Source organism: Spermophilus citellus (assembly GCF_964194105.1).
Source record: "Spermophilus citellus genome assembly, chromosome: 1".
In the NCBI taxonomy this organism is placed as follows: Eukaryota; Metazoa; Chordata; class Mammalia; order Rodentia; family Sciuridae; genus Spermophilus; species Spermophilus citellus.
This window is the reverse complement of record NC_138182.1, coordinates 221408152-221421482: the sequence shown is the minus strand read 5'-3', so window position 1 is coordinate 221421482 and position 13331 is coordinate 221408152. Positions and strand designations below refer to the sequence as shown.

Genomic DNA, 13331 nt, shown 5'->3' with positions numbered 1-13331 from the left:
TAATATCATATTTCTTTCTTAAAAGTTGAATTATCTGAGTTTTTCAATATTTCAGAAAGGCATTTCTATGAACACTGGATATATTTAAAAGTTGCATAGGTGGAAAAAGCAGTTGGGATTACATGGAATAATCTGCCTGGGTAAAGAGGAATGACTTGTGCATCAAACCCAAATGCATCTAAAACCTTTTCTACCTCCATCTTTCTTTACACAGATAAAGCATTAAATTTATCCAGAGGTCCAAAGTTGGAACTGCAGATTCTTTCAACTCTTTATCTTCTACCCTTAATCTGGTTAATCAAATAAGGCTTATCAAACATAATCATAAACTATTTCTTCCTTTCCAAACCTATTGCCCCAATCTTAGTAGGTTCAGAAAGTCTCTTCCTTGGTACTATAATAAACAACCTGTTGGTACAGCTGAACCCAATATCTGGAATGGGTTCTGTTCCCTTTGTTCATCTTTTAAATGTGAATCCTCTTATCTTTTCATTCTGTACTTTCTCCCTAGACAATTAATATACCCCTGTGGATTCAAGTACCATTAATAAGATGATGATCTTGCAATTTTTATCTCTAGTTTAAATCACTGTCCTAGGCTTTAAACCTGTAGGTCTATCTGCTTAACATATATTGCTGATTGGCTGTGACACAGGGGACCTCATCTGCCCCATCTCAAACCTATTCCCTATGTTGTGGTCTCTATTTCAGAAAATAATACGCCTATTTATTCAGATTAGAGCCAGAAACCAGGATATTATCCTTAAATGCCTTTATTCCTCACCCCTACATATTTATTTCTGTTGCTCAAATCTGTTGATATCTCTCCATATTCATGGTCACTATCTTAGTTAAGGATATTCTAAATCTTACCTGGATTGCTGTAACAGCCTCATAAATAGTCTCTCTACCTCCAGACTTATTCCTCTGGAGACTTGTCCCTCTGCAAATCTGGAGTGAATTTTTTTTTCTAAAAATGAAAGTATGAATGAGCCTGTCCCTGTCCTGCTTAATCCTTCAATAGCTTATTACTGCCCAAAAGATCAAGTTCCAACTCTTCAGTAACTTACAAATCCCCTTAAGGTCCCTTTTAGGTCACATCTCTAGCTATATTCCCTTCAGTTAATTGAGCTCCACTTTTCCTGATATATTTAGTCTCTCTCTTCTAAGACTTTATAATTTATTTTTCTTCTGCCTACAGTATTCTCCTCCTATTTCCATGCCTAACAATTTATCTATAGATGCCAATTTGGATTTCATTTACAATTTTGACAATACTCTCCTGACTATGCCTCTTTCAAGACAGGGTTTGGTGGTCTGATTTGCTCTAAGAGAAAACTTTACCCATTTACTATAATAATTTCAAAATTTTTGTACTCTAATTGCCTCTTATGGCACATAAGGCCCTTTTCAATGGACTACACATAGTTTTCCAATTTCATGTCCAGGAACTTCTGTTCCTCTCCCCCCTCACTTTTTGTATGCTTTATTCTCAATACCTTGACACAAATCATTTTGATGATGCCACACTTTGGCTTAAAATGTTCCTACTTTCTAGAATGTATTCCTCTGCATGTTTGTCTGTACAAATTTTTCTAAACCACTCTTATCTCCAACTCAGACTTAATGGCTCTCTTCTTGCTCATCACAGAACTTTTCACTTTGTTACTTATTTTTGATAATGTCTTATCAATTGGAGGATAAGTTTATATGTGTCAAAGTTTCTACAATAAGCTTCAAGAGGGTACATACTATACCTTTTAATTTTTAATAACTACCACAGTGCCCGGTATCTGTGGTACTCCAATATTTATCAATCACACTGAATTAATAAAAACAAATACAATGCTATTTCAAGTACTCTTAAGAATACTTTGAGAAAGAAGATAGGTAAAAGTTGAGAATGGTTTATCCCACCAAATGTGAAAATGAAAATATATAGATTTATACATCTTAACATAATTCTAGAATAAAAAAATTTGGTTTCCTTCCTGACCTCTCTCCTCTTTTAAAAGTGCCAGTTACAGAGCTTCTACTAATTCTCAAATTAAAAAAAAAAATCTTCTAATTTACTCCCTAACCCCAAACTATCTTTGGCAATATAAATAAGAGCATCAGGAAAAAAAAATTTTAAACCAAAAATATTTATAACAGTCAACTGTAAACTTCAAAGGCAAACTTAATGGCACAGGTCCAGACTGCTTTGATTTAAATCCCAGCTCTACAACTTTCTGGTTTTGTTCAAATCATTTATCAATCCATCAATGCCTTGATTTCTCCATCTGCACAGTGGGGATGAGTTTATATATGTAATACATTTAAAACCCAGTTGTAGTTACTAAGAGTTAGCTATTATTATTATAATTATTATTACCTTAAATGGTGGCTGTTCATTTAATAATCAAAAGTTACAATCTGTTTCTAGATTTTAAGAAAGGTGCCCCTAGACAGAATGTGAGCTTTAAAAAGACATAAAGATTTTAGACTATTTGGGTATTAGTATAGAGCAGCTGAGCAAATAAGCATGTCTTAAAATACCAGAGTTGGTTCTAGGTTCTAATTAAGATCTTTTAATTCAATTGATTTATTTCCCAAAATTATTTATAATTTTATTTCTCCATGTTCATAATTGTAAGCACCCTATAATGATGGTATGGATTAAGTAACAGATGATCAAAAAGGACTTTGAAAATAGAAAAACTGAATTGATGAACGTATAGGTACCTAATGTAATTAACAATATAGCATACTATATTAATTCCTATAACACCTTCCAGTTCTAGCTCTCAACTCCTAAATTCTTAATTTTTTCAAAAGGTATTATAAATTTATGTATAAAAGTACAAATTTAAAAATCTGTATTAGTTTGCATTAGGATATTATCAAACTTAAGATGTGGATACCATAAAATTAAAAAGTGATGTATTATAGTTATAAAATCATTATAATCATTCCTAAAATAAGTGGTCTTACTGAAATTTAAAAATACTAACATATATTTGAAAATCTGATTTTAAAATGTTAAATAATTATATTAATAAAAATTCAAGCTTAAAGCCACCAAAATGATCCAAAAAATATTTTGATATAGTCTATAATTCTTGTTAGATAGATTAGGATTTAGCTATAGTGTGATAGCACAGCCAAATCTTGATTATCTCTAGTCTGTGGCAATATGGGTAGCTTGGATAGTTAAAAATCCATCTCTTCCCAGAATATTATCTTCAGTCTCTCCCACAAAGTATTTACCATAGTTAATGGCTTATTTGCATTTAAACTCCTTTTCCTTCTTGACTAAACAATGGAATTGCTTAATTAATTAATTAACAACAAATAAAGCATAGGAAGGAAAGACAATATAATAGCCAGACTGAACAATCAAGAGTTGGCTGCACAGTATTACATTTACTTTAAGAATTAAAATAGCCTCATCCTACTTCATTATCTTTAAATGAAATCAAACAGGAGTTCCTATGCCTTAACATTCCTAGTCAGAGTTTCTCTGAGTACCTGAAAGAACCCTGGTGGTACAGGACCTACTGGCATGCCATCTCCTGGGGGAATGTTTCCTAGCACTGGACTGGGAGCTGCTGCAGCACTCTGCAAAGAATAAAGGAGAAACAAACCTATATCATTACAGAGAAGGCACAAAACCAAAGACTAATGATAATCGATTATAGGAAGGGATAGTTTTTCATTCCTGGGAACAAACATTGGTAATTTTCTGCATTCTGGAAGAATACTAAGATACAACATAGTTTAGTAAATGACCATGTTGGTTGATTTTAACAGGTATCTTTAAACTTTGTGAGGTTAAAGAAATTTAATAAGATGATATATTTGAATAACATATTAAATGCCAATGGTACTATGACAAAATGATAAAGGTTTAAGTAAATGCTTTAGGGCACAAACATCTGAAATGGCAACCTCAATAAAGAATAGTAAATATTTAGGTAAAAAGTTTGAAGATTGTGCTTGTAGGAGTTGGTAAACAGAAATCTAATTTTTTACAATATACTTTCCTATATTATAAGCTAGTATAATTCATATTCTGTCTATAGATGGCATAACATTCACTTTCTGATATACTATAAATGATAGTCAAAATATAACTATGGATTGGTGGGGATGAAAATGTAAGTATGACATTGAGAAAAAGAAAGAAATTAAGATTTGGAGAGATTAGTCTCGAATTATGAAAAACATCAGATTATAAAATAAAGTAGATTTTGAATTTTTCAAACTCTTTCATGGAATTCTAGCATATCATGAAATAAAAACTGTGATTCAGACTCTTTGTAATCAATCAAGGTTATAGATTTAATACTTAGATACAGCAGTTATATATATACAACTGTTCTACAACTATTGATTTCATCACTCAACCTCTTTAGACATATTACAAGACATATTACAAGTCAAGAAAGGACCAGATAGGAATGTAAATTAGTACAAACATATGGACAACAGTATGAAGAGTCCCCCCCAAATTAAAAATAGAATATTGTATAATCAGCTATCTTTCTATTGAGTTTATATCCAAAGGAAAAGAAATTAGAATGTTGAAGAGACATCTGCACTACTATGTTTATTGCAGCACAATTCACAATAGCCCAAATATGGAGTAAACCTAAACGCCCATAATTGGTTGAAGGAATAAAGAAAATGTGGAACATATACACAATGGCATATTATTCAGCCATAAAAAAGATGATAGTCTATCATTTGCTAAAACACAAATGCCCAGAGGACATTATTATGTTAAGTAAAATTAGCCAGGCAGAGAGACAAATACTGCATGTTTTGACTCTTATGTGAAATACAAAAATTTGGTCTCATACAAGTTGAAAGTAGAATGGTCATTACCAGAGGCTAAGAATAATAAGAGGAGAGGCTGGTCAATATTGCTGTTAGTACTAAAAGCTAGACATAAAGTGTAATTATTGTTCTAATTAAATGCAGAATATAAAATTATTTCAGAATAAAAAGACATGTAAAAACATGACAAATGTGGAAATCACAATGTTACTCAAAATATGTGTGTGTGTATTTAGTTGCAGATAGACACAATACCTTTATTTTATTTATTTGTTTTATGTGGTGCTAATGATCAAACCCAATGCCCCACACATGCTAGGCAAGCACTCCACGACTAGGCTACAATCACAGCCCACAGTGTTACTCTGAAGAAAAAAGTTCTGGTGTTGTGTCATATGATAGGGTGACTTTAGTTAACATAATGCCACAAAGGGACAAAAATAGAAGACAGACCAGTTTGAATTTAACAGTTTTGCTATGAAATCAAAACAAGAACTGCCTCTAGTATACACTGCACTATCCTCATCTATATCAGTGCATTTATTCATACATTCATAGTCCATTGGAAAAATCTCAGTATATTTATAGAACATATTTCCTGGTATATTAATTGAAAAAAAATGTTAAACATGTTTGTTCTATAGTACTGGCAGTTGTTAATAATTAAGGCCAATGATTTTAGTATTTCCCAAGAAAGTCTAAATTTAAATGTGGTTCTCTGAAATGTTGCTTACCTATGAATGTAAAATTTTTAACTTCTAATAAAGCAAAATATAGTAAATGAGTATAAAAGGAGAAATAATATTTCTTTTATATTAAGATGAAGCATTAATATATTACTTTAAGAAAAACATGCAATTTCATTTAGTATATATTAACTGAATACCTACCATTGCAAGTCATTGTTCTATTGTGCTTTATAGAGTAACACTCATGGTTTTAAAAAATGAAAGGCAAAGTGTTATTTTCATTTTAACTAAACTTGTGTAAAATATTAATACATAGAATTAGAGTAAAGGAAAAAAATCACAATCAAACACTTTTGGTTTAAATATGTATGAATACATCCAGATCTGGGAAGTAAGATTTGATCTATATTTTTAAGTGTGGCAATTATTGCAATGTGGAAATTGTTCTTAGTACTAAAAGCCAGACATAAGGTGTCATTGTTGTTCCAATTAAATGCAGAATAGAAAATTGTTTCACAATAAAAAGACATGTAAAAATGACAAGTTTAGAAATCACTCTAGCCTATACTTTCATGGAATATATATTATAACATTGAGCATGTTTATCAAATAACAAAATAGAATTAACTGAATTACTGTGACTTCTTGTGTAGTTCTCCATTCTACTTGCCTCAAAAGTATATAAAGGAAGTTCCTGTTTATCCAAAGGGGAAAAAGATTCATTTGCATATAAACCAAAATTCAATAGGTAAAGAAACTGGTAAGAAATAGGCAAAATTCACAGTTAAATATTTGCCTATTAACTTTTTTTGGGGGGGGGGCAGACTACTTTGTTTGAAGGAATATAGTATGCCAGCTTTTAATCTTTTAAGTCTTCTTTGTATCTTTATTTTCTTGCCATCATTTAAAAGTGAAAAGAAAAGATTCAGATGACTATTTCAACAAGTCTTTAAAATGCCTTCTGAATTTTCATTTATGCTTTTAAAGCTATTTAATAAATTCAACCAAAATATTTGCTTTCTTCTCTATGTATAGTCAAGGACTCTTTTGAACTCTTTAATATAGCAGTTAGCACTACATGGGGAAAATATCCTTTCCCTCCTAAAGTTAATATTCTAGTAAGGGAGAAAAACAATAAGTAAAACAAAACCAAAAATATATTTATACATGTTCTAATGGGGGGTGGAGGGAAAAGCAGAGAAGAGAAAATTCTTGGTAAATAGTATAAGGATTACAATTTTGAAAAGGACAGTCAAGGAATGAATGCATCAAACTAAAGGTCTAGGATGAAGCAACTATTAACTAATTTAAATATGTCTCTTGCTCTGTTGTTGAGATCTCTCCGTATTTAAAGACGAACAAAATTCTTGCAGTCTGTATTTATTCTCTCACCCTGGCATAATAATTTTGTGAAGTTTCTTCTTTTTTAATATTCATTCTTTCATCACAATAATTAAGTTGATAGCTAGATTATTAACAGTGTACAGCATGATGAGTTAGTTATCTCATATAATAGTAAATTTCTAGCCTTGGTTCAAGGACACAATGTGAAATTAACAGAATACTAGTAATAGCCAGTATGCACAGTACAATGTTCAGATCATTTTGGTCCAAATTTCTCTGTGGACCAGTTTTGAGCTAACCTATCCATTTACTCTCTGGTATTTATTTACAAGGGATATCTCCTCCCTTTATTCTATTATGAGGACTCAGCTTAGAGTAACATTTGGTTCACCAAGTTTATCATTAACAAAAGCTATACTGAAGAATATCATAGAAGGAAATTACTAGACATTGTCAAAGAGTAGATTTCTCAAATTGCTTTACTTGCTAATTTATATACAGTGACTATAGATTTAATACATCCTTTGATACTGTAGATAAGAAACAATCTTTTAGGATTAGGGCCTTATGTAGAAGGAAAAAGTTCCAAATTTCATGGGTTTCACTGCTGGAATTTCTGAGATTTGTCTCAATTTACTTCTAACATGAGAAAAATTTATCCATGATCTAAGGATTCACATAGAGTTGTTGGACCTAACTGATACAGCATGTGTTCTTCTGTGGTGTGATAACAGAATCACAACAGAATAGCAAATGGTTTAATTATATTAAGAACTACTATAAAGTATTAGTTTGACTAGATTTCTATGAATTCCTATTAGCATACCATAGAAAAATCTATGATTATGTAATCTATTCATAATTAGTTAGGGTTGACTTTTGATGGTAGCTCACTCTTTTAAATGAAAAACATACAAATAACATGCTTTTAAATATTTATTTTAACTAAACAACATGTGACACTTGGGTGCTGATATAAACCTATTAATTATCATTAATAGTGTCTCGTCTCCTCTATTGGATTAACTTATTTGTATGCTTTTAATCTTCATTTTCAAATGTATCTTTTCTAATACACATTTTCTTAAACCATTTGCTTTGCCATATGACTCTGTTAGGAAAAAAAATTTTGTATATAATTTTATATGGGAGTTTCAAAGGAATAGGCCTAAAATGAAAATTTGTTTAAAATAAAATTAGTATGGACTTTATCATTAAACATAATTAGCTAGCATTTAAGAGCCTATACATTCAATAACTAGGAGACTGATTTACTAAGAACACTAGAGAACCAATTGGCTAATTATACAGTGGAGAATCGAGACATAAATTTTATATTTGGTGGAATAGAAAAATTATTCTTGGGAATATATAAAATTGTGAAATAATGAAACCAAAAAGAGTGATATCATTATTAGCAATTGGATAAGAGATTAAAGGGAGGGGTGAGTAGGAATAGATTGGAAAGGGGATTATTGATTATCATTTTTAAGCCATCTCTACAATTTTTAAACTGCTAAAATTTGAATATGTTCCCTTCCAAAATTCAGGTGACCAGTGTGACTGAATTAAGAGGTAGCACTTTTAAGAGATGATTAGACCATTAAGGGTCCTCCCTTGTGAATGGAACTAGGTACCTTTATAATAGGGGTGTTCATGAAGTGAGTTCATTCTTTATTGCTCCTCCACCTTTTCCAAGTGAGCATGCGTTAAGAAGGCCCTCACCAAACACCAGATGACAGTGCCTTGATCTCAGATTTCCCAGCTTCCAGAACTGTGTGAAATAAATTTCTGTTTTATGTTTTATTTAATTATTTATTTATTTTTGTAGTGCTGGGAATTGAACCCTGGACCTTGAGCATTCCAGGAAAGTATTCTACCACAGAGCTACACTCCCATCCCAGGTCTGTTCCTTATAAATTACCTGGCGTTAGGTATTATGTTATAGTAGAAGAAAACACTCTACTAAGACATAGCCATATACAGGCTTGTGTTTTTTGAGAAACATTCAAAAGAGTGATAATAGATACCCTGTTATGACAAATTTGGGGGGCAATTTCTGTCATGATAATGTTAATACAAAGAATAAATATTTTGGTTATTGGTGGAAGACTATGAACACATATATTCTAAGAAATTACATGTGTAATTATATATACATTATATATATATAATATATTTAAAGAAATATTTCTATGCCTAGTACTGTAAAATGCACTTTAAAAAGTTAAATGAGAGCAACTAAGAACAGAACAGGGAGGAAGAGCAGGAAGAAAAGATTAACATTAAACAGAGACATGAGGCGGGAGGGAAAGGGAGAAAAAAAGGGAAATCACATGGAAATGGAGGGAGACCCTCATTGTTATACAAAATTACATATAAGAGGTTGTGAGGGGAATGGGATAACAAACATGGAGGGAAATGAATTACAGTAGATGGGGTAGAGAGAGAAAATGGGAGGGGAGGGGAGGGGGGATAGTAGAGGATAGGAAAGGTAGCAGAATACAACAGTCACTAATATGGCAGTATGTAAAAATGTGATGTGTAACCGATGTGATTCTGCAATCTGTATTTGGGGTAAAAATGGGAGTTCATAACCCACTTGATTCTAATGTATGAAATATGATTTGTCAAGAGCTTTGTAATGTTGTGAACATCCAATAAAAAAAAAAGTTAATCAGGAATAAAAAGATGGTTTGTGCCTTTTCATCTCCAGAATCATTTTATTTTTCTTTTGGGAAGCAAAATATAAGTAACCATATATTGATAGTTTTCTTAAACCAGTCACTGTATTTCTGAGATAAGCCATGTTTGATCATCATGGGTGATCCCTTTAATGGGTCTGAGTTATGTTTGTTAATATTCTATTTATGAGTTTTACATCTATATTTTAAATCAGGGGTCTAAAATAAAATGTCGTTTGCTGTTTTATTATTTTTCAAATTTGAGCATCAGGATTAGTCTACCATTTTCAAAACAAAGGGTGGTAAATTGTTTTTTAAAATGCTCTGAAGAAATTTATGTAATGTGGTATTTACACATTGAAAGTTAAAAATATGCAGCAGTAAAGTTTCCTAAATAAAAAGGAATTTTGAAAAAAATTACGGTCATTATTCATTTTACATTTTCTACTTCTATTTGCTTCAATTTTGTACATTTAAATTCTCCCAAAACACTTTTCATTGAGATACTTAGTTTTATCTGTAGGCATACTACTTTCATATGCTTTAAAAAGATCCTCTGTAGCAATTCTGAGAAAAACTGTTGGTTCACCACAAAAATCTATTTTTCCTTTCTTCCGTAGTAAAAGAACTCTAGCCAGACACTTAATACCTCAGCGGCATGTTTCTCAGTCTCCCTTGTTCTCACCAAAAATTAAGTACGTACTAATGGAAGTTGAACAGAAGAGACAATGCCATTTCAAGGTCTGAAGTTTTAAGTTAGACCACTTACTGCTTGCTTTCTTTCCCCTTCCCATTGTCTGGAACATCAAATGCTTTAAAGATACAGTTTCTGCTATGCAGACCAAAAACAAAAACAAAAACAAAAACAAAAACAAAAACAAAACACCCACTGGCTTCTGGGTAACTTGGTGGAATAGCCTGCCACCTGCCATGGACTACCTTTCTGAACTGTTAACCCTAACACAGATGTTAACTTGTTTTCTCTCTCCAAAAGTGAATTAGCTGTCTCCTCTTTGCCATGAATTAATATGTTTTTTATTTTATCAATTTTTAACTTTTAAACAAATTATTCCCACTCTCCTGCATTTTTATTTTTATTGGTCATTTTCAAACTTCTAAATTAAATTAGTTCCTACATTTTCCTCATTTAAAAAAAATAGAGTATAAAAGTATAAATTTTACTTTGAATTTACCTTTGATTGTATCCACAAGGTTCGCTATTGGTGTTCACAATTAAAAAATAAATTAATAAAAAACCATGAGTATAATTTTGTTTGCCAGTTACTAGAGATAATGGGAATGAAAATTATGGTTTAGATGATTTAAGGGGAAAAATAGTGAATACCAATATCCATTTTTGAAGATGTAACCAAAGATATACTTTACTTCACTAATGATTGGAGATTTTATTTTTTAAACTTGTTTTCAATTTATAATGTCCCAATTGTGGTCAAGTAAAACATATTACAGAATTTCTTTTTCTTTTTCTTTTTGGTACCAGGGATTGAGCCCAGGGATGCTTAACCACTGAGCCACATCCTCATCCCTATTTATTTTTTATTTTGATACAGTGTCTCACTAAGTTGCTCAGGCTGGCCTCAAACTTGTGATCCTTCTACCTTAGCCCCTGAGTTGCTGAAATTACAAGCAAGGTCCACCATGCTTGTCATATTATGCAATTTCTATATTTAGGAATATGTTGATTAATTTTTTGTGATGTAATAAATGATCAATTTTTATAATTTCCCGTTGACACTTAATATCCATTTATTCTCTCTCTACATTTTTATTCATTGACTTAATGTCTTCAAATGATCTCTAATTTTTGTTTATTGCTCTTTAAAATATATATATGAATATATATATGTATATGTATATGCATATATACATATTTTTGTATATCCAACTATTTTTGTCCATTTCTTTGTGCCTTTGTCAACATTTACCTTACAATTTTAATTCTGTGTTCATTAGAACAATATTTTGTGCTATACAATTCTTCTACTGTGGCTTCAATCCTTTATTAAAAGTGACTTTCTTTTTCATGTTCCTTGAATCTCTTTTGTTTGAAATTAATATTGCAAACTCATTTTGCTTTTGCTTGTGTTCGTATGGTAAATAACTTCTCATCCATTTATTTTTAAACCTTATGCTCTATTTAACTGTTTCACTTATTGGCAGAAAGGTCTTCTAATAAGACTGCATCTAATGAGATTCAAAACAAAAACAAAATTAAACTTTTGTATCCTAAGATTTAAAGATATTAAAGTCAAGGCAAGCAATATTGTTGCCTTTTTAATGAAGAGGCTAGCTTGCCTTTTCTAACTTCTTCCACTTCCCAATTCTTATTAGAAACATCTGAAGATTAAGTTATAAACTTTTTTACTTTATCATGTCTTCTTCAATAATAATTTTTTATCTCTATATTGTTTTGTAACTATTCTTATAGCATCAAAAATAAAGAACTTCAACTTTATCTAATTTTATTTCCATATTAGTTAAGCAACATAACTTTAATAACAAAACTTTACTATTGGAGTTTTAAGTTTTATATATTAAAATTGAATAGAAGATATATTTTATAGGTATCACTTACCAAATCCTTAAATGTATGCAAATGTCTTTGATAACTCTCTTCAAAACCAGTTATACCATTGTTTACATTCACTGTTGCATAAATACCTGATACCACCCTGATTACTGTTCCATGGGATATAATTTGTTTCTCTTCTAAAGATTTGAAGGACATTTTCTTGATAATTAAAATTTTCAAATGTTTCCATTCCACATCTAGGCATTGATTTCTTTAAATTATTTGCCTAGAAGGATGTGAACCTTTGTAATAATTAGATTTTTTTCCCCCAACACTGACAAGTTGGGAAGAATCAGTGAATAGGTGTAAAGAAAAGATCTGGTAATCCTTAAGAGGGTAATTTTTTTTTTTTTTAAAGAGAGAGTGAGAGAGGAGAGAGAGAGAGAGAGAGAATTTTTTTTTAATATTTATTTTTTTTTTTAGTTCTCGGCGGACACAACATCTTTGTTGGTATGTGGTGCTGAGGATCGAACCCGGGCCGCACGCATGCCAGGCGATCGCGCTACCACTTGAGCCACATCCCCAGCCCAAGAGGGTAATTTTTTTAAAAATGTTATTAACAACTAGATAAACAATTGTAATATTATTGGTGACTGGGAAAATATGCTTAAAAATTTTGCCAGAAAAGGATTTCATAAGTTATGGGTATCATGGGAAATTGGTACAATTGTAGAAAGCACATTACATGTATATATCATGTACTATAAAAATAGTATTAAATTTTGACTAAGTGACTCTTTCAGATACTACCAAATATAAATTCTAAATGATGAGAAAAACAGTATGCATAAAATATGTTGAGTATAATATACTTATAGTAAAAAATACTGAAAATTAAACAATAATGTAATGCTCAAGTAAATTATAGTACATTTAAGTGACAGAACATGTTTCAACCATTAAAACTAATGGAAACAAATGGTATTATTTGAGAAATATGGAAACTGCTATGTGAAACATGACAAATATATAGTTGAATATAACATGACTATAATTATATAAGTAGGAAAAACTAATCTATATGAGACTGTAGATGAATATGTAAAATTATCTCAGAGTAATAAAACTGGGTGATTTTTAAGTAAAAGTTTACAAACTTTTTAGAATGTCTTACTTCTATTTTTTATGACATCAATAAAAATTATTACAGGTTACACACACACAGAGCCAGTTTTGGCAATAGTTATATAATAAGAAGTG

The 13331-nt window shown here is 30.9% G+C and overlaps 1 protein-coding gene across 3 annotated transcripts in view; it reads right to left on the bottom strand.

Moving 5' to 3' along the window:
* The window catches only part of SSBP2 (single stranded DNA binding protein 2), a 351463-nt gene that overhangs the window by 78069 nt on the left and 260063 nt on the right, over positions 1 to 13331 (bottom strand). For 2 of the 3 annotated variants that reach the window (XM_081294469.1, XM_081294471.1), the window contains one exon: positions 3511 to 3600. The exons of the other annotated variant lie outside the window; for it this stretch is intronic. In XM_081294469.1, the coding sequence (XP_081150595.1) occupies positions 3511 to 3600 (90 nt within the window). The remainder of the gene's footprint in view (positions 1 to 3510; positions 3601 to 13331) is intronic. 3 annotated transcript variants of the gene reach the window in all.